At 55.7% G+C, this 18729-nt stretch overlaps 2 protein-coding genes across 2 annotated transcripts; both read left to right on the top strand.

The window, feature by feature from the left end:
- Window positions 1-924: 924 nt before the first annotated feature.
- On the top strand, window positions 925-17138 carry PRKACA (protein kinase cAMP-activated catalytic subunit alpha). The gene is made up of 10 exons (XM_059918296.1): window positions 925-1174; window positions 8655-8716; window positions 9176-9304; window positions 11789-11887; window positions 12915-12997; window positions 13759-13885; window positions 13978-14073; window positions 14177-14299; window positions 16346-16510; window positions 16928-17138. The coding sequence occupies exons 1-10, from the start codon at window positions 1129-1131 to the stop codon at window positions 17051-17053; spliced, it is 1056 nt and encodes a 351-aa protein (XP_059774279.1). The 5' UTR covers window positions 925-1128; the 3' UTR covers window positions 17054-17138.
- Window positions 6168-6405, top strand: SMIM46 (small integral membrane protein 46). Its single transcript, XM_059919810.1, has one exon. It carries the CDS (start codon window positions 6168-6170, stop codon window positions 6318-6320), a length of 153 nt encoding a protein of 50 aa, XP_059775793.1. The 3' UTR covers window positions 6321-6405.
- Window positions 17139-18729: the final 1591 nt, after the last annotated feature.

Genomic DNA, 18729 nt, shown 5'->3' with positions numbered 1-18729 from the left:
AAGAGGTTCCTTTTGCATTGCCCAGACAGAGGGAATCCTCAGTCTGGCTGTGCCCTAGATTCCTCATCTGTAAAATGGGAGTGATGAGACTAGTACCTACGTGATAGGAGTGTGGTACGAAGTAATGTATTTAGCAAGTGCCAGCTCTTACTACTGGCATGAGCCCAGCGTGGGCACCCAGCAAAGGGATGGCTACTGAGCGCCCCCCTCCCAGAGCTCAGCATCCTCCTGAAGCTCGGGCTGTAGCTGAGGGAGACCCAGGAGGACCCCGGCATGGACCCTGGGCCTGCTGCTGCTGTCCTGCGCCAGGCCTTATGAATGACGACGGCTGGCGGCCCGGAGACCTATGACCCGCGGGGCTTGCCGCGCCCCTCCCCCGCTGGCAGGTGGACAGCGGCTGCGCCGGGGTTGGGGTGGGGGGGCCGCGGCGCCAACCTTGGCTGGCCGGCAGCCGCTGCAGCACTGAGCGGGGGCGGGGGACTGCGGCGCGCACGGGCCCGGGCGAGCGCCCGCCTGGACCGCCTCCTGGGCCTCGGAGCGCGGCGCCGCCGCCCGCCAGCCTCCGCCGCCCCGCCGGGCGGGCCCGGGCAGTAGACTGCACCTCCGCCCCGCCCTCTCACCCCCGGATTGACACTGAACGTTCTGCCGGGGGCTTGCCGGACAGCGCGCCTCCGCCAATTGGCGGCCTCGCTGGGCGGACCCCAGGCCCTGTCGCGAGCCTCGGCCAATCAGACGCGTCGGCCCGCCCAGCTGGGGCCTCGCAAGCGCGCGAGTGGCCAGGCGTCCTAGGGGCGAGTCATGGGGCCGAGAGCCTATGGCAGCACGGGAGGGTCACGGAGGACCAATGGGCGGCGGCGCAGCACCGTCAGTCAGGGCCACCTAGGCCAATGAGCTGCGGGCTGCGGGGGCGTCACGGACAGCAGCAGCGGACTTGGGCTGAGGTTCCCGGGCGGGCGGGCGCGGAGAGACGCGGGAAGCAGGGGCTGGGCGGGGGTCGCGGCGCCGCAGCCAGCGCAGCCAACCCGAGGGGCCGCCGCCGCCGCCGCCCAGCGCGCTCCGGGGCCGCGGGCCGCCTCCAGCACCCGCCGCGCCGCAGCTCCGGGACCGGCCCCGGCCGCCGCCGCCGCGATGGGCAACGCCGCCGCGGCCAAGAAGGGCAGCGAGCAGGAGAGCGGTGAGTGCCCGGGCCGTGACCCCGATCCCGGCCCCGCGCTGCCAGCCCCCTCCCTATCCATCACTGCCTGGCCCCTCCCCCCACGCGCCCCCCCCCCCCATTTCTCTCTGCTTACCCCCCAGCGCCCCTTCCCCTGCCTGTCCAAGGTTGGGGCCCAAGGCCCGCAAATAGCCCCGTAGGAGCCCCCTTGCCAAAGACCGCCCCCCACTGCAAAGACTGTGCTCCCCCCCAGCTGTCACTGCCAACCATGGCACGTATGACCGCTGGGGCCCCACCTGGGGCCCTGTCACCACCCCACTGCCTCCTTTCTTGGTCCCTCTCCCCAGATTCTAATCCCTCCACTTCCTCACTCACCTCTTACACAGATGTGACCCACTGCCAAACCCCGACCCAGGCCTCTGCCAGTCTGAGAGTGCTATGGGGTATGCCTCCACCCCGCAGGGACCTTGGCCACTTGGTGACCACACCCCTCCCCCCTCCAGCCCCCGCCATCTTTCTCCTGCCCTTCCCCTCTTCACCTTATCACAGCCCCCCTCCAAACCCACTCTGTCCCCTTTGAGCACTTCCCAGAGCCACTTCCAGCATTGTTTTTCTCTTCTGTGTCACTTGGCATGGGGGACAGGATCTTTCTGGGTCCCTCTGCCCCTCTCTCACTCTGTCACTCTCTGTCACTTTGCTTCTCTGCTTGTGCTTCCTCCTCCAAGCAAGCGTCTGTCCCTGGCTGGGGTAGCAGACTGTTTATGAACCTAGAGAACTACTTCTGTGCTTCAAAAGCCAAGTTTGAGCCGATCTTGCTGGAATTCATTGCGTCCTCTTTCTGGGGTTGCGGCGGGGTGGGGGGCGGTGTCAGCAGAGAGCCCCTTCCCATCTCCTGCTGTGCCGTGAGCTCTAGGCTCCTTGGAGGGCCCTTCAATAAATGGTTGTTTCACAACTGAGGCTCTGTCATTCACCCAGTCCCCCAGGCTTCTTCACCCGCTCCTGGCTTGGGATGAAAAGTGGGGGATGAAGAGGGTCTGGGTTTAGCAAGGTTCATTCAGCTTGAGCTGGGATGGTGAGAAGGAGGACTCAAGGGATGGCAGTTGGGAAGAGTAGTGGTTGACATCTAATGACTTGCTTTGCCAAGAGACAAATAGATTCTGACCATTCCCAGCGTTCAGCCAGAGAGGGGACTATTTCCCCGTCAGCTCCCAAATATATTGGCCTTTTCCAGCCAGCCGGGGAAAGAGAGTCTTTATCAGGAAATGCCTTCAGAAATGGTCTCCAGCCCCTTCCTCAAGTCCTCCAGCTCTTAAATTGTCATCACTCCAGGCCTAAGGCTGGACCTCAGCTAGGATCCCCTTCCAGTTACCCAGAAATAGAGTTGAAAAGGAATGGCCACATCCAAATATGCTCTTCCCAGTTACTGGTCTCAAACCCCAGTGTCTGAGTTCCCTGAATGCTCCCTCCCAGAAAGACCCAGGCATGAAAGCCAGGGAACTTTATTCCCACCCAGACTCAAATGGCAGAACTCAGAGTCACCGAGCAACCATGGAGAGGCCTGACATGTCACCGATGGGTGGGGGACGGGAAGGCAAGTGCCTGTAGCTGAGCGCTTGATGACAGAGGAGCAGGTGGGTAGTGACCAAAAAAGGTCTGGGCATGAGCTTGGAGGGGACTAGGCAGAGGGGGAGGGGCCAGGCCCCCAGCAGGTGAGACCGGCTGAGAGGTGGAAGGTGGAGGCAGGCAGCTGTACATTTCAGTGGCTCAGTTGAAAGTTGGGGAGATGACATAGTCCTGGAAAACTTTCAAGGCGTATCAAACACATGCAGTGGGGAGTGGGGGTGGAAAGCCACACAAGGAAAAGGAGCCCTAAGAAAAAGATCAGAGGCTTCGGAAGGAACCGCTAATTCAGAGCACAGGCCGGACACCCAGGAATGGACTGTCATGATGAAATAGAGCCACTGTTTATTGGGCATCTAGGATGTGCCAGGCTAAATGGTCTCCACAGATCTATCTGCTCGAGTGATTTTTCATAATGGGCTGTTATCTGAATTTTCCAAACGAGCTCTCTGAGTTTGACATAGATGATGCCACAGAGGCAGGATTCACATCCAGATCCACCTACCAGACAACTTCCTGGACCCCAGGATTTCCCAACTCAAACATTCTCAAGCCGCCTCCCTGATTTTTACTATATTCACTTCTATTTTGTTAACTTAAATAAAAACTTTGACTCACTTTTGTTCAGATGTAAATTTTGATCCGTCCTAAGCAATATTATAAATGAAATCATGAGATTGCTGTGCCAGTTATATTCTCTCTGATATGCATTAAAATACAATGTAACTAAAAAAGTGAAACATCCCTAAAATCATTTCATGCCCTGCCAGTGGGACCTATGTCACACTTTGGGAAATGCCCTAAGCTGTACTTCCTTCCAGAGGCTTGCAGGGGCTCTCAGAGAAGGAAATAGGATGAGGAAAGAAGCCCCTCTTTGCTTCAAATCTCCGATTCTGAGAGGATGGAGTTAAGACAAAATTTGCCTTCTCGTAACTAGGGTCGGGTGGGGGTGGGGTAGTAGTAGCCAGGCCAGCCTGCAGGGGGCACCTGAATTTCATCTGCCAGATGTCAGCCCTACTGGAGTAAGGAAAATGACCAAACCTTAGTAGGCACCAGTTCAGCATCCTGCAGCCCCCTATACTACTGGCTCCATGCCGGGGCAGGACAGCATTGGTCTCTTCCTGAGAGGGTAGGGATCCAGAATGAACCCTGGGTTGCGGTGGGGGAAATCTGTACCCAAAGTTGCCAGAGCCATTGGCAGGGGCCTGGGTAAGATGCTAAGAGGGCAGAGAAAAACAAGACCAAGCCCTGGGCCCAGAGCAAGCTGGAGGAATTGAGAGAGGGCAGTGGCCTCAAGAGGCCCTGGGGACAGATGGCCAAGTGGGGCTCAGGCCTTGGCTGCCCTGGCCAAAGGCACCCCTGAGAGCTGGTCCATGGGAGAAGGGACAGGTCTGATGAGAAGGAGCCCTCCAGATACCACCACCCCCCCCCCCAGGTCCCAGGGACAAGCAGATCCAGGCTCTGAGAGTGAGAACTGCCCCCAAGAGGTCCCTAAATGGGAAGAATTGTGGCCCTCTAACGTACTGCAGAAGTCTGAGAGGGCCAAACACTGTCTGTGCGTTGGCAGTTGTATGGGTGCCCAAGAGGGTCCTGCCAAGGCAGCTTTTCCTTTAGCCCAACCAGGCTTACAGAAGCTTGAGGGTCCTCTCTGCCCCTTCCCTGCACCCACTGGCCGCAGGTTGGGTTTCTTTTCCTGACACCACCCCACAACTCCCTGGCTCCCCCTATAGGCAGGGCTCTGGGGATGGGCAGCCAAGCTGCTGCAGCAGGTCTCATGAGCCTTCCCAGCCACCATAGTCCTGGTGCCCTGAGAGGAAGACTGAGTGATGGCTTCCAACCCCAGCGATGGTGAGGCTGAGCCCTGTTGCTATAGCAACTTACCAGGCACACTCTGACACTCAAGTCAGGGAAGGATTGCAGTAGAGTTTAGGGAACAGGTGAAGAGGAAAAGTCTGTGGTCCCCTGGCTGGCCCTAGAAACCCTCCCTTACTAACAACCCTGAGCTGGGGGGCCTGGGGAAGAGCGGGTGAGATGGGTGGTTCAGTTCAGACAAGGGGGGATGGTCCACCCAGAGCGGGGGTCCAGCTCAGAGCCAGGCAATGGGGTAGTCCAGCTCAGTGTTGAGGTTCAGCTCAGATTGGGGGTTGGTCCAGCTCAGTGATGGACTCCACGTCATAATGGACAGTGGTCCAGTATAGAATGAGGGTCCATCAGACTGCGGGTTGGTCCAGTCCAGCGTTGGGGTCCAGCTCAGGCTGGGGGATGGTCCAGTCCAGGGCTTGGCATTCCTGCCCCCAGAATTTCCAGGACAACCAGGTTTCGGGGAGCAGCAGGTCCTGAGATTGTTGTCTTGGGGGGTCTGAGACTGGGCTCCTGCCTCCTGATGGGGCCCTGGCTTTTTGAGGGATGCTCTCTCTGTGAGCTCCAATTGAATCCGGACCAAGGTGGAGGCTGGCACCCCTCCTGTGGGAGACATGGGCCGGCTGACAGGCTCTAAAGACAGCAGCCAGCTGGGTTTCCCTTCTCTGCCACTTCCTGTCGTCAGCAGGGGCCATGGGTGCCAGACACTCTCAGGAGAAGCTGACCCTCCACTTCTTTTGGGATCTGGAAAGAAGGAGGAAGATGGTCAAGGCTGCCTCCCCCTCCCCCACCCCGGGGTTTAGCGTTTTGTTTCCGGTTTGGACTTTCATGGCTGAGAGCAGAGCCAAGCACAGGGCAAGGTTTGATAGAGGCCAAGGACATCCCAGGATGCCTGCCATTCCCCTCTCCGCCCCTGCATAGAAGCAAGACAAAGTCAAATGTACCCATTTCTTTCTCAAAGTAGCAGAATTTGGGGGCTCCAGGTTCAAAGAGCACTTGGGGGAGGAGATAGGGTAGCTCTCACTGTGCCCCCCCCCCCCACTCCCGCCTTTCTCTCCAGCTGCTCTTTCGGCTAATTAACGGAGCTCTGGGGCCTCTTTGGGCCCCAGGGAGGCCCCAGCTGCTGCCTGGGCCTGAGCCTTAACTCCTTCCCCTCTGCCCAGTGGGCACTGCCCTGGGCACATTGGGTGTCATCCTCAGGGTAGTCCAGCACCCACTGAGAAAGGCAGGGCCTGGCAGCCCGGGAGCAGTGGAGTCCCTGGAACGGGAAGTTAGCTTTAGCACCCAGCCCCCAGGGCAGGCAGGCCAGCCAGAGGAGGGACACCCTCAGGAGAATCTTCCCACCACCTCCTGCCAAGGAGGGCCTTTACAAACCTTGGCCAGCGGGAGCAGGTACCTTTAAATGCTTCCCTGGCAACCAGCTCCTCCTCCCCTGTCCCCCGAGGCCCTCCCGAGGAAGCCAGCTCAGAGGCTCTGCGTATTCCTGGTTTCCCTGCAAAGGGAAGGTTCTAGGGAGAGCTCAGGGAGGCCTGGGATGGATCTGGGGTCAGGTAGAGGCTGGGATGGGGACTCAGAGACCACCTTCCAGCTGTGGCTGCAGCTGCTTCTCTGGGGCCATCTGACTGTCCGTTTCCTGGGCTACCTGCGCCGCACCCTCTGGGCACCTAAGCCGCAGCCAGCACCCTGAGCCTCGCTGGCCAGGGGTAGATGGGCCCCAGATCACCCCATCCCACTCTACCCCCCATTTTACCCTCTGCTGGAAGAGGCAGGAAGCAGAGGTGAGTATGGGGGCTCCTGGCTGGGGTTCCCCCCATCATTATCTTTCTTTATCTGCCCACTCTTCCTGGTACTGCCACACCCTGTGCCCCATCCCCAAATCTGGCAAGCTGATGGCACCAGAGAGCACACGGCCTGGGCCCTTCAACACTTTGAAAGGCCAGAACAGGGCTGTGTCAGAATCAAGGCACCGTGTGGAGCCTCTTAGTGGGGTACCAGCAGACAGACAGAAGCACAGACCCACCAAGTTGGGAAAAACGGGACATGGCAGTTCTCAGGGATTGCTGAGAGCAAAAGAGGAAGCAGGACCAGGCTTTCTCCTGGATTCCTCTTAAACTCGCTCCTCTCTGCCTTCTTGAGTGGGTGACGGTAGAATCCCAAGAGGGTGCCTTCACCCCCACCTTCATCCAGAATTCAGTGTGTACGTTTGGAGGTTTCCAAGGAAGGTGTTGTGTGTCAAAAAAGATTCTGCCAGTGAAAGCATTGGATGTGGTGCAGCCCCCAGGCTCAGAGAGGTCTCAGACAGTTGGTGGCTCAGCCAGGCACCAGCCTAGGACTCTTGGCCATTCCTTGACCACCCCTTCTCTGCCTGGTCATTCTTTGTAGGGCTTTTCTAGCCCACAGTCTCTCCTCCATCTGCCGTGCTTGCAGCTCCAAGGAAGGCCCTTCTCTGCAAATGCTGAGGGAGAGCCTTGCGGGTGATGGGGGGCAGGGGGATGGCTACCCACAAGGCTCTGGGGGTCCCTGGCACTGCACATGGGTGAGATAGGCAGATGACAGGCAAGGCCAAAGTACAAGTGTGCGGGACCCCTCAGGGTGGCAACGTCCCAGGAACATCAGGGTTGAGGACAGCTCTGTCCATGGGCCATCCTGGTGCCCTGCAACCAGTCAGAAGCAAAGCAGTTAAACCTCGTGGGCAGTGGGGTCCGGAAAGTGATCTGAGACCAGTCTTCTCATCTGTACAATGAGAGTAATAGCAGCTCTGAGCCATCAGTGTAGGAATTAAGCATGGAAAGCACTCAGCACAGAGCTGGCACACAGGGAGGGTCCCTGAACAACAGCGCGCCTGACCCCAGGGGGCGGTTACAAGGACATACGGTAAAAATCCATCAGGTTGAGCATTTAAGATTTGAGCACTCAGTGCTCCTCCTGTATTTTATACCTCCATTTTAAAAACTACTTAAAAACAAAATTAATAGCTGGCATTTATATGGCACTAACCCCTGTACCGGCCACCATCCAAACCCCCTTTGCCAAGATTAACTCATTCAGTCTTCACAACCACCCCACCAGGTCATTACTATTATTATCCCCATTTTACAGATGAGGAAAACCAAGGCCCAGAGGTGCAATCAGTTGCCTAAGGTCACACAGCTCATCAGGGACCAGGCTGGGATCTGAACTTGATCTTATCCCAGAGTCCTGGCCCTTAACTGTTTTTCCGGGCTGCCTCGCCACATGGGCGGGAATGCGTGTTTTCAGGCCTCAGTTTCCTAGGGTGGTAAACAGGGAGAATGGATAAAAGGAAAGTTGACAAGTGAACCAAATGAGATAGTGGACGTAAAGCAGCAAGCCCAGGGTCCGCCAGGAAGTCTTCAATGTTAGCCACATGGTGATGTTCGCCTTGGGGTGCTGAAGGGCCTGTAGGGGGCAGGCATCAGGCGAGGCTTCCCTTGAACGAGCTCTGGAACGAGGGCCCCTCCATTGGCAAAAGTGGGAATGGAGCCAGCTGGGGGCCAAGGCAACAGCTGAACCCCCCAAGGGCGCCTGCTACCCGAGCCCCAGAGGCCTCCACCCCGGGCCAGCCTCCCCAGAGAAGGGGCCAGAGGAGCAGCCAAATCCCGAGGCTATAAATACCTCGGCTGGCGTCGTCCCTGGCCCTGGAATGTCGGTCAGAACTGGGGCAAGTGGGGGTGGGCTGGCCTGGGCACCGCTCTCTGTCCCCCTGAGAGTGACCCCCGAGTTGCCCTGTCCCCCGTTTTGGACAGAATTGAGGCTGGACCCCACCTCTCTGTAGTAAAGGAGACCCCAGACCCCAGCCCAGATCAGGGCCCCCCCCCCCCCACCCTGCCGCCAGGCTACCCTCAGACTCAGCCAGGATACCCGAAGGCACTGGGAGAAGGTCAGGCTCTGGATTGAGATGACTGCACCCCGCTTTCCACAAATCGGCATCTCCCCAGGAATAGCCCAGGCCCACGCCAACAAGATGGGGTCTCCATCTCACGCTCTCCTCTTTTCCTTTCAGTGAAAGAGTTCTTAGCCAAAGCCAAAGAAGATTTTCTTAAAAAATGGGAAAATCCTGCTCAGGTAAGCACGCTGGGTACAGAGCCCTGGGAGGGATAGCTGACAGCCCCCTGCCCCTCAACTGCATCCCTGTGCCATGGCTAGGATTTTATGGCCCTGTGAAGGGCTCCAGACCTGCCCTCATTTGCTCCCTAGATGCCCATGGGGGCACCTGATCACTCACTGCCAGGCTCCCGCACCCCACCAACCCCGTCCAAGTGGCGGCCCCTGCCCCCCAGGCAGCTGCCAGCAGCTCCTGGGCCCCAGGCCAGGGCCGGATCTGGCCCCTGCCACCAGCCTTGAGGAATGTACCCTCCGCCATCTTGTTTTTCCACCCCCTGTCCTCACCCCCCTAGCTCCACCTGGTCCCCAGGGCCCCCTCTGCTGGTGGCAGAGGGAACACCCCAAACTTTGGCCTAGCAGGCTAGACGGGGTTGGGGGGGTGGGGGTGGTCCCTGACCCTCCAGACCCTTCTGCCCACAGAATACAGCCCATTTGGATCAGTTTGAACGAATCAAGACCCTCGGCACGGGCTCCTTCGGGCGGGTGATGCTGGTGAAGCACAAGGAATCCGGGAACCACTTTGCCATGAAGATCCTCGACAAACAGAAGGTGAGCGCAGCCCTGCCACAAGGCCCTGGTCCCAGCCACCAGGGCTTTGCCTGGGCTGTTCCCACCACCTGGAGTGGACTTCCCACCTATCCACTCACCAGCTATTTCCTGAGCCTCCATAATGTGCCAGACCCAAAGGTGGGAAGGGTACCATGCTGCCTTCAGGAAGCTTTCCGCAGGAGGAAAAAGTACCCGAAGACGTAAAGCCCACACGGGCTCAGACACCTAGCCTGTATCGAGGAAGCCAGAAGTCTTCCTGGGGGAAGTGATGTTTACACAGACCTTCTTTCTGTAAATATTTTGGTTTTGAATTTTATTTTATTTATTTTTTTATACAGCAGGTTCTTATTAGTTATCCATTTTATACATATTAGTGTATACATGTCAACCCCAATCTCCCAATTCATCACACCGCCCCCCGCCCTTTGTAAATATTTTTGAAACCCTACTTTTTGGCAGGCAATGCTCTAGAGCAGCACCATCCAGGAGACATATCACACAAGCCACATAGGGTTTTAAATTTTCTAGAATCCTCATTTTATTTTATTTTTTTTATTTGGTAGCACTGTGTGGCTTGCAGGATCTTAATTCCCCAACCAGGGATCAAACCCCGGGCCCTCAGCAGTGAGAGCACGGAGTCCTAACCACTGAACCACCAGGGAATTCCCTAGAATCCTCGTTTTAAAAGTTTAAAAAAGGCAGAATTCATTTTAACAATATGTTGTAATTAAGCCAGTATATCTACAATATTATCATTTCAACGTATGTATCCAGTGTAGAAATATCCTTAATGAGACATTTTACATTCTTTTTTTTCCATACTAAGTCTTAGAAATCCAGCGTGTATTTTACACATATAACACGTCTCCATTCAGATGTTAATTTTCACTGGAAAGACAAGAAAAAGTAGAGAAATAGAAAAAGCAGATTCATGTAGCCCAGGTTGTTCCAAACAGGCTTGAAAGTTGTCTGGTAACTGTGCCAGGTATCAGTTTTTAAATTTTCTTTTTTTTAAATTTCTTTATTTCTTTATTTATTTTTGGCTGAGTTGGGCCTTCGTTGCTGTGCATGGACTTTCTCTAGTTGCAGCGAGCGGGGGGTACTCTTCTTTGCGGTGCACGGGCTCTAGGCGCGAGGGCTTCAGTAGTTGTGGCACATGGGCTCAGTAGTTGTGGCTCGCAGGCTCTATAGTGCAGGCTCAGTAGTTGTGGCGCACGGGCTTAGTTGCTCCACAGCATGTGGGATCTTCCCAGACCAGGGCTCAAACCTGTGTCCCCTGCATTGGCAGGTGGATTCTTAACCACTATGCTGCCAGGGAAGTCCCTAAATTTTCATTTTATATATATATATTTTTTTCTTTTTGGCTGCCTTGGGTCTTCGTTGCTGAGCGCGGGCTTTCTCTAGTTGCAGAGAGCAAGGGCTACTCTTCGTTGCGGTGCGCAGGCTTCTCAGTGCGGTGGCTTCTCTTTGTTGCGGAGCACAGGCTCTAGGCACAAGGGCTTCAGTAGTTGTGGCGTGTGGGCTCAGTAGTTGTGGCTCGCGGGCTCTAGAGCACAGGCTCAGTAGTTGTGGTGCACGGGCTTAGTTGCTCCTCGGCATGTGGGATCTTCCCAGACCAGGGCTCAAACCCGTGTCCCCTGCGTTGGCAGGTGGATTCTTAACCACTCCGCCACCAGGGAAGCCCTAAATTTTCATTTTAGATACTTCAAATTTTAAACTTGGTTCCCCAGTCAACGAACCACATTTCAAGTACTCAGCAGCCGTACGTGGCTAGTGTGGAATCTACTGGACAGTGCAGGTATAGACCCAAACGATGTAGCTGTGAGCAAAGCAGAAAAAGCCCCAGTGCAGTGGGGCTTAGAGCTGACCAAGGGGCCAGGCTGCCTGCATGTGACAAGCTGGACTGATGTTGACTAGCTGCATGTGAACTTGGGCACGGCACTTCCCCTCTCTGCATCTGGGCTTCCAAACTTGCATGCTCCCATTGCATACCCCTCAGGGCTCCTGTCAGAGAGTGTGAGACGGCTGCTGGAGACAGCTGAGGGCTGAGGAGGAATTAGCCCTGGGTTCAAGTGGATGTGGGGGGCGTGGTGTCCTCTAGATGCAGGGAAGGTATTTCTAAATCCCCTATCCCTTGGGTGCTACTCCCACCTGTCTGTTTGGTTTCAACTCAGCTGCCCCTTCCTCCAGGAAGCCTTCTCTGACTCCTCAGGCTTCACCAGATGCCTTATCTGGGCATCCACAGGCCCCAAGCTTCCCCATCACAGCTCTGACCCCTGTGGCCTGGTGACTCATGTGTTATTGCCCTGAACTGCATGCCATGTGGGGACAGGCACCCAGCCCAGGGCTTGACAGACCCCAGGCACTCAAACGATTCTGGATGGAGGACCCGGCCCGGCCCTGGCACATCTACTTTTGGGTGGCAGGGAAGAAAAGAGCTCTCTCACACCCCCTCCTCTCTCCTCTCCCCTCCCACCCCTGCAGGTGGTAAAGCTGAAACAGATTGAGCACACCCTAAACGAAAAGCGCATCCTGCAAGCGGTCAACTTTCCGTTCCTTGTCAAACTCGAGTTCTCCTTCAAGGTGGGGTCCCAGCGGCCGCAGACCAGGGCCACTGCCGGGTGGTGCAGCCTCTGGGTTCCCAGAGCTGGGGCTCGGCCAACCACAACCAGTGGTTGCCCGAAAAGGCAGACCCACTGATGGGGGAGCTGTGAAGAAGACCCCCGGGGGTGGACGGCAAGGCAGCCTGGGGCTCTGATAGACCCCAAGTTCAACTGGGCCTGCCAGCTTATAGCTTGATAAACTTGGGCAAGTCCCCCAACCTGGATAACATCCCTCAAAATCATTGTTCCATTGATAGCAAGAACCTGACACACAGCCACAAACTGCCGCTCAGCCTGGGTTCAAATCCCAGCCTTGCACTTCCTGGCTGTGTGACCCTGGCAAGAAACTTCACTCCCATGAGCCTTAGTTTCTTCATCTGTAAAATGGGGATCATGGCCGGCCCCACCTGGTGGGGCTGCCATGACAGTTCCAACCGCATCATGAGCACCCTGCGTGAGCTATTTTGGGTGCCGCCCTAAGCCATGACTGTGAGAGTTGGGAAAGGCCCCTCAGGGCCTGTGACCCTAGCAGTCACAAGGTACCCCACGCTTTGTTTAAGGCTCTGCTGCCACCATCTTGAAATTCATAATCACTTTTTTAACAAGGGGCCTCACTTTTATTTCGAGAGGGGACTCACAAAATCTGTAGCCCGTCCTGGTCCCATTTGACAGATGACAAAACTGTGGCCCCAAGAGCCTTGCTCAAGACAGTCACAGACAGGAGCCACCACAGAGTTCTCTCTGCAGCCCAGGCGTGCCAGCCAGGTCCCTGATGTACCTCTAGCGAGCCCTCACTTTTGGCCCCCGTAAGCAGGATCATGGCTGCCCCTTCTTTCTCATGGGCAGAATGAAATGAGACAGGTAATCAGTGAGCACAGTGCCTGGCGCTTGGAACGTGCTTCACGTGGGAACCAAAATGGTTGTTGTCGCTTTATGTCTGACACCTGCCTTCAGATGGGGCCTGGGGCTTGGGGAGTGGGGCCCTGATCAGCTGCTGCTTCCCACAGGACAACTCAAATTTATACATGATCATGGAGTACGTGCCTGGTGGGGAGATGTTCTCACACCTGCGGCGGATCGGGAGGTTCAGGTGAGCCCTGAGCCCCAGGGGTGTGCATGGGTGTCGTCCGTGGAAGTGGCCTCTCCAGGTCCCTGTGGGTTCTTGTTCCCCTGAGCTGAGGAATCTACAATGTCTTAGCCACCACGAAACAAAACAAACACGGTGACTTAGGCGTCACCATGTAAGTGGGCAATTTCATGTGGTTTTTAAATTTGTGCCATCTTATTTATATAGATATTCACTTTACATACAATAAAATGCACAGGTTTTCAATACCCTGTCCCATGAGTTTTGACAGCTGCATTCACATGTGTAACCACCACCCCAGAAAATTCCCTCAAATGCCTTTCTTGGCAAATCACCACCCCAACAAAGGCAAACGTCCTTTCTGGCTTCAAACACCATAAATGTGTTTGGTCTGGGTCTGGACTTGATATAAATGGAATCACACAGTTCATATTCTTTTGTCCCTTTCTTCTCTCGCTTCACATAATCGTTTTGTGATCCAGCCACATTGTTGGGTATATTCATCATTTGTCCTGGTGGTGGTGTTGGGTAGGATCCCATTGTAGGAATCTATCACAATCTGTGATTCCATTCCTCTGTTGATGGACATTTGGGCTGTTTCCAGTTTGGGGCTGTGTATGAATAAGGCTGCTCTGCTGATGCATTTTGATCGCTAGGCTGGAGGCAGCTCGATAGGCCCACCTGCTGGACCATTTGGGGGTGGGCAGGTCCTGCTGGCGTGGCCACCCACTCTCACCCATCCTCTCCCTGCTTGTCCCCATCAGTGAGCCCCATGCCCGCTTCTACGCAGCCCAGATTGTCCTGACCTTCGAGTACCTGCACTCGCTCGATCTCATCTACCGGGACCTGAAGCCGGAGAACCTCCTCATCGACCAGCAGGGCTACATTCAGGTGCCCACTGGGCTGGGCGAGGGGCAGCCCCAGGTGGCCACAGCCTGAACCCTCCCACCCTCCCGGCCAACTGCCCATTCTTGTGCCCACAGGTGACAGACTTCGGTTTCGCCAAGCGTGTGAAAGGCCGCACCTGGACCTTGTGCGGCACCCCCGAGTACCTGGCCCCCGAGATCATCCTGAGTAAAGTAGGCGCTTCCCTACCCCTCCCACCGCTCTGAGGCCTGCTCCACTGCCGGCGGCCCCCTCCTCACCCTTCTCCCCTCACCTGCGCCCCTCCTCTCGCTCCAGGGCTACAACAAAGCTGTGGACTGGTGGGCCCTGGGCGTTCTCATCTATGAGATGGCCGCTGGCTACCCACCCTTCTTCGCTGACCAGCCCATCCAGATCTATGAGAAGATTGTCTCTGGGAAGGTGAGGCCCGGATATGGGGGCTCAGCCCTAAGACTGACCCTCCCCTGCCTGTCCTGCTCACTGTGGAGCCCTGGTCGTCATTGTCAGAACAGTCTAGGGAATTCCCTGGCAGTCCAGTGGTTCGGACTCTGAGCTTGCTTCCACTGCAGGGGGCACAGGTTCGATCCCTAGCTGGGGAACTAAGATCCCGAGTGCTGTGTGGGGCGGCCAAAGAAAAACAGAAAAAGAACAATCAAGAAGTTCATCAAGTCAGGCCAGGTGGTGAAGCCAGACACACCCACTACGCTAACTGAGGCCACCACTTCACACAACCTCGCTGTCTGATTCTGGACCACAGTGCCGAAATCCTAAGGGTTTTCAACACCCCAGGTCTCACCCAAACTCCTGCCCTGCCTGCCAGGAGGCTCGTCTCGTCTCTAGTCGGCCCCCTTAGCATGAATTTTCACAAGTTTCACAGCAAAAAAGCGAGCATGTTCAGTTCCCAGGCGCTACCCCAGACCCCTCCGGGGAGTCACTTTGGACATAAGGCCCTGCCTCCTTTCCCAAGTGCAGACTTTCTAACTTGGAGGGTGCGGGTAAGGGGTGGCGGAACCGTTAGAGCCCCGGAGTGCATTGAGTACCCACTGCCCCATGCACCCCCTCGGTCGTACCCCAGCACTCTGAGGGAGTGAGGAAGCTGAGGTGCAGAGATTGGACATGTCTGGTTCAAGATCACACGGCAGCATCGTCTCAAAAGAGGTTGGGGACCCCACCTCTGACTGCAGCTCACCCACCTCACCAGGAGGACCAACCATCCCTCCATCTGACCCAGGAAATGGTGGGAGTGGCTCCCAGCTCAGCCAAGGTGGGCTGACCTGGCTCTAAGTCCCAGCTCTGCCACCCATCGGCTTTGAAACCTCAGGCCAATGTCTTCGCTTCTCTGAGTCTTATCCATCTCAGAACTGGGGAACTAGCCACTTGCCTCTCAGAGAGGTTGAGAGAATCACCACCTGCAAAGTGGGGTCACTAAAAAAGGGAAAGATGAGGTGTCTGCCACCAGGCAGAATAGAAATTGCCAAGAAAATGGCCCAGAGTGGGGAAAAAGAAAAAGAAAAAGCCATAGACGTTTTCGAGAGGGGAGAGAAGATGAGCATGACTCCCTTCTTTGTAGCATTTCACAGTTCCCACGCACCCTCAGCGGGATTATCTCCCTCATGCAACCCTGGGATATCTGCCCCGTGCCAGAGAGGCAGGCACAGGCCCAGAGAGGTTAAGGGCCGTGGCCAAGGTCACACAGCATGGAAGAGGCAGAGCAGTGCTAGAAGTCGGTTCTTGCAACTCTAAATCCAGTGACTGCATACAAAGCTGTGGACTCAAAGCATTTGGGGAAAGTTTCTGGAAGAGTTGAACTGAGCCTAAAGAATGGAAGAGCCTTAGCTATGCAGAGAGAGAGAGAGAGAAATAGACAAACAATTATTTCTCTCAGAAGCATGAATATTTCTGAAGTCCCCAGACCCCAGCAGAGCTGCCTTAGGAAGCAGCGGCTAAGAATGCAAGTTCTGGAGTCCAACAGATCCCAGATGGAACCAACTTGCCCTGCTCCTCTCTGGGATCTTGGGCAAGCTGTTTAATCCTTCCGAGCCTCAGTTTCCTCTTCTCAGGAAACAGAAATGGGAACCTCGGGAATTCCCCGGCAGTCCAGTGGTTAGGACTCTGGACATTCACTGCCGAGGGCCTGGGTTCAATCCCTGGTTGGGAAACTAAGATCCCACAAGCCGCATGGTGCAGACAGAAGAATAAAATGGGAACCTCATAGCTCTTACCTCTCCAGCAGCATCAGCATGGCCCAGGAACTGGCTAGAAATAAAGACTTTCAGGCCCCACCTGAATCAGATATCCTGAATCAGAAACTCTAGTGGGCCCAGCAAGCTGTTTCAATGGAATTCCGATGCACACTCTGGTTTGGGGTCTTCCACCCAATAAGACAATTGGATGGTGAAGGCAGTGTTCTGGGCTCCCCACGCTCCAGATCAGCTTCCCAATCTGTCTGTGTTACCCCCTCTCCAGGTGCGGTTCCCGTCCCACTTCAGCTCCGACCTGAAGGATCTGCTGCGGAACCTCCTGCAGGTGGACCTCACCAAACGCTTTGGGAACCTCAAGAACGGGGTCAATGATATCAAGAACCACAAGTGGTTTGCCACGACTGACTGGATCGCCATCTACCAGAGGAAGGTAGGCCCCCCCCTTCCCCTTGTGCTCTGAGGGTTTTGGAGGGGGGTGGGCAAGAGCCAGGGAGTATTGCCAATGGAGAGATGAAAAGGGAAGGGGAATTTGAAAATAGGCTGCAGGCTCTGGGTCAATTTAGATGAGGCAACTTAGAGCATTGGGGGTATAGAAACAGAATTGTGGGGTCATTTGGCCACTCTGTGACCTTGAACCGGAGACTTCCCTCTCTGGAAAGTAATTTCCCCATCGGTGAGTTGGCTATAGTAAGATTCTTGGGTTGTTCAGATGAGTCCACACCCTAATGCTAAGATCAGACCTGGGTCAGAGTAAGTGATCTCACGAATGTTAGCCCATTCGCATTTATTGTTGTAACGATGATTATGTTGACTGCTGAGGTCTGAATGGTTCTTGACCCCTCTCCAGGTGGAAGCTCCCTTCATACCAAAGTTTAAAGGCCCTGGGGACACGAGTAACTTTGATGACTATGAGGAGGAAGAGATCCGAGTCTCCATCAATGAGAAGTGTGGCAAGGAGTTTTCTGAGTTTTAGGGGTGTGCCTGTGCCCCCATGGGTTTTCTTTCTTTGTTTCTTTTTTTTTTTTTTTTTTTTGTGGTGGGTGGGAGGGTTGGATTGAACAGCCAGAGGGCCCCAGAGTTCCTTGCATCTAATTTCACCCGCCCCCGCCCCACCCTCCAGGGTAGGGGGAGCAGGAAGCCCAGATATTTGGAGGGAAACACCAGCTGCTCCCCCTCACCCCCTTCTCCCTCCTGCCCCCCCCGCCCCCCCTACCGCTTTTGCCTCCCTCCTCCCCCACAGCCCCCAACCCTAGCCCACTTCTGCCTGTTTTAAACGAGTTTCTCAGTTCTTCCCTTCTTCAGGTCAGACCAGGTCTTGCGGGTGTGTTAGGGACAGGGTGTGGAAAGAGGGGCCCAAACTTAACTCCAGCCACCTGCCCCCCCCCCCAAAAAAAAACCACAGGCACCACTCTCTAAGGGCGAATGAATGAAAGGCTAACCTTCCCTTCAGAGCAATCTTGCCAGGGAAGGAAAGATTTTAGTGACATGTTCAGCGGGCTACTAAATAGAATTTTTTAAAAAAACAATTTACAATCTTATTTAAGTTCCACCAATGCCTCCCTCCCTCCTTCCCCTCCCACCCCTTCCCATGCCCCTCCTCCCCAAATCCATTTTAACAAGGCTGGGAAGCAGACTGTAAATGAAGGAGCTGGGGTTCAAACCTCCCCCCCAAGCTGCTAATCTCCCCCGCCCCCCTGCCCCGTCGGGGTCCCTGCCAAGCCTGGAAGGGTCTCAGCCCCTTTAGGAAGCCCCCACTCCCTTCTGCCCCAATAGACCTGTCTTCACCCTTGGGCTTCGGGACCCAGACAAAGCAGCTGCCCCTCTCCCTGCCAAAGAGGAGTTGTCCCCTGAAAAGATAGAGGGGGAGCCCTGAGCCCAGGGTCTTTCCTCCCAGTAACACTCTCCCCAAACTTCTTAATTTTATTCTCAACTAGATTTTAATGTCCAGCCTCCTTTCAGTCGGGAAGGCCACCCACGCAAAAGGAGGCAAAGCCCCCCCCCCCTCCCCCAGATGGCCCAGAGTTCAAGGCCAAGGTTGCTGGGGAGGGGCTGCTTGTTTTATTCACCCAGGAGCCTCCGCCCCCACCCCCCCATCCTGGGCGCTCCTCCTCTGCTTAGCTGTCCGCTGTCAATCACCCGTTCTCCCCGCCCCCCCCATTGTGGTTTTTTTCTCTCAATAGAAAAGTCGGGAGTCACCCCATTCATCCCCATATTTGTCCCTCTCATAATTTCTCCCCATCCCAGGAGGAGCTCTCAGGCCTGGGGTGGGGCCCCGGGTGGGCGCGGGGGCGATTCAACCTGTGTGCTGCGAAGGACGCAACTTCCTCTTGAACAGTGTGCTGTTGTAAACATATTTGAAAACTATTATCAATAAAGTTTTGTTTAAAAAAAAAGTGTCGCTGGTGTTCCTGACTTCGGTCACCCACCCACACACCCCCAGGGGGTTGGAAAGGGAATTTCGGACCCCAGCGTCCAGGCTGATCAGCACCTGGCCTGGAGTCCTTGTAAGACCGGGTTTAGCTGGAATTCTGCCACTCTCCCCGCCCCGCAGGAGAAGGGGGCGCCAAACTGCCCTCTGACCCCAGATTAGGGGTCCCCGCATTCTGAGGCGCGCCCCCTCTGCGTCCAACCAGAGGCCGAAAGGGCGGG

This window comes from Balaenoptera ricei, chromosome 3 (genome assembly GCF_028023285.1).
Source record: "Balaenoptera ricei isolate mBalRic1 chromosome 3, mBalRic1.hap2, whole genome shotgun sequence".
Lineage (NCBI taxonomy): Eukaryota > Metazoa > Chordata > Mammalia > Artiodactyla > Balaenopteridae > Balaenoptera > Balaenoptera ricei.
The sequence above is the reverse complement of the archived record's forward strand: the minus strand, read 5'-3'. Positions and strand labels throughout refer to the sequence as shown.

Bases quoted from the DNA above. Each gene is read 5' to 3' on its own strand.
- PRKACA (XM_059918296.1), top strand. From the start codon at position 1,129: ATGGGCAACGCCGCCGCGGCCAAGAAGGGCAGCGAGCAGGAGAGCG. The intron at 14,074-14,176 runs GTAGGCGCTTCC...CTCTCGCTCCAG, and splicing joins CCGAGATCATCCTGAGTAAA to GGCTACAACAAAGCTGTGGA. The intron at 14,300-16,345 runs GTGAGGCCCGGA...CCCCCTCTCCAG, and splicing joins AGAAGATTGTCTCTGGGAAG to GTGCGGTTCCCGTCCCACTT.
- SMIM46 (XM_059919810.1), top strand. From the start codon at position 6,168: ATGGATCTGGGGTCAGGTAGAGGCTGGGATGGGGACTCAGAGACCACC.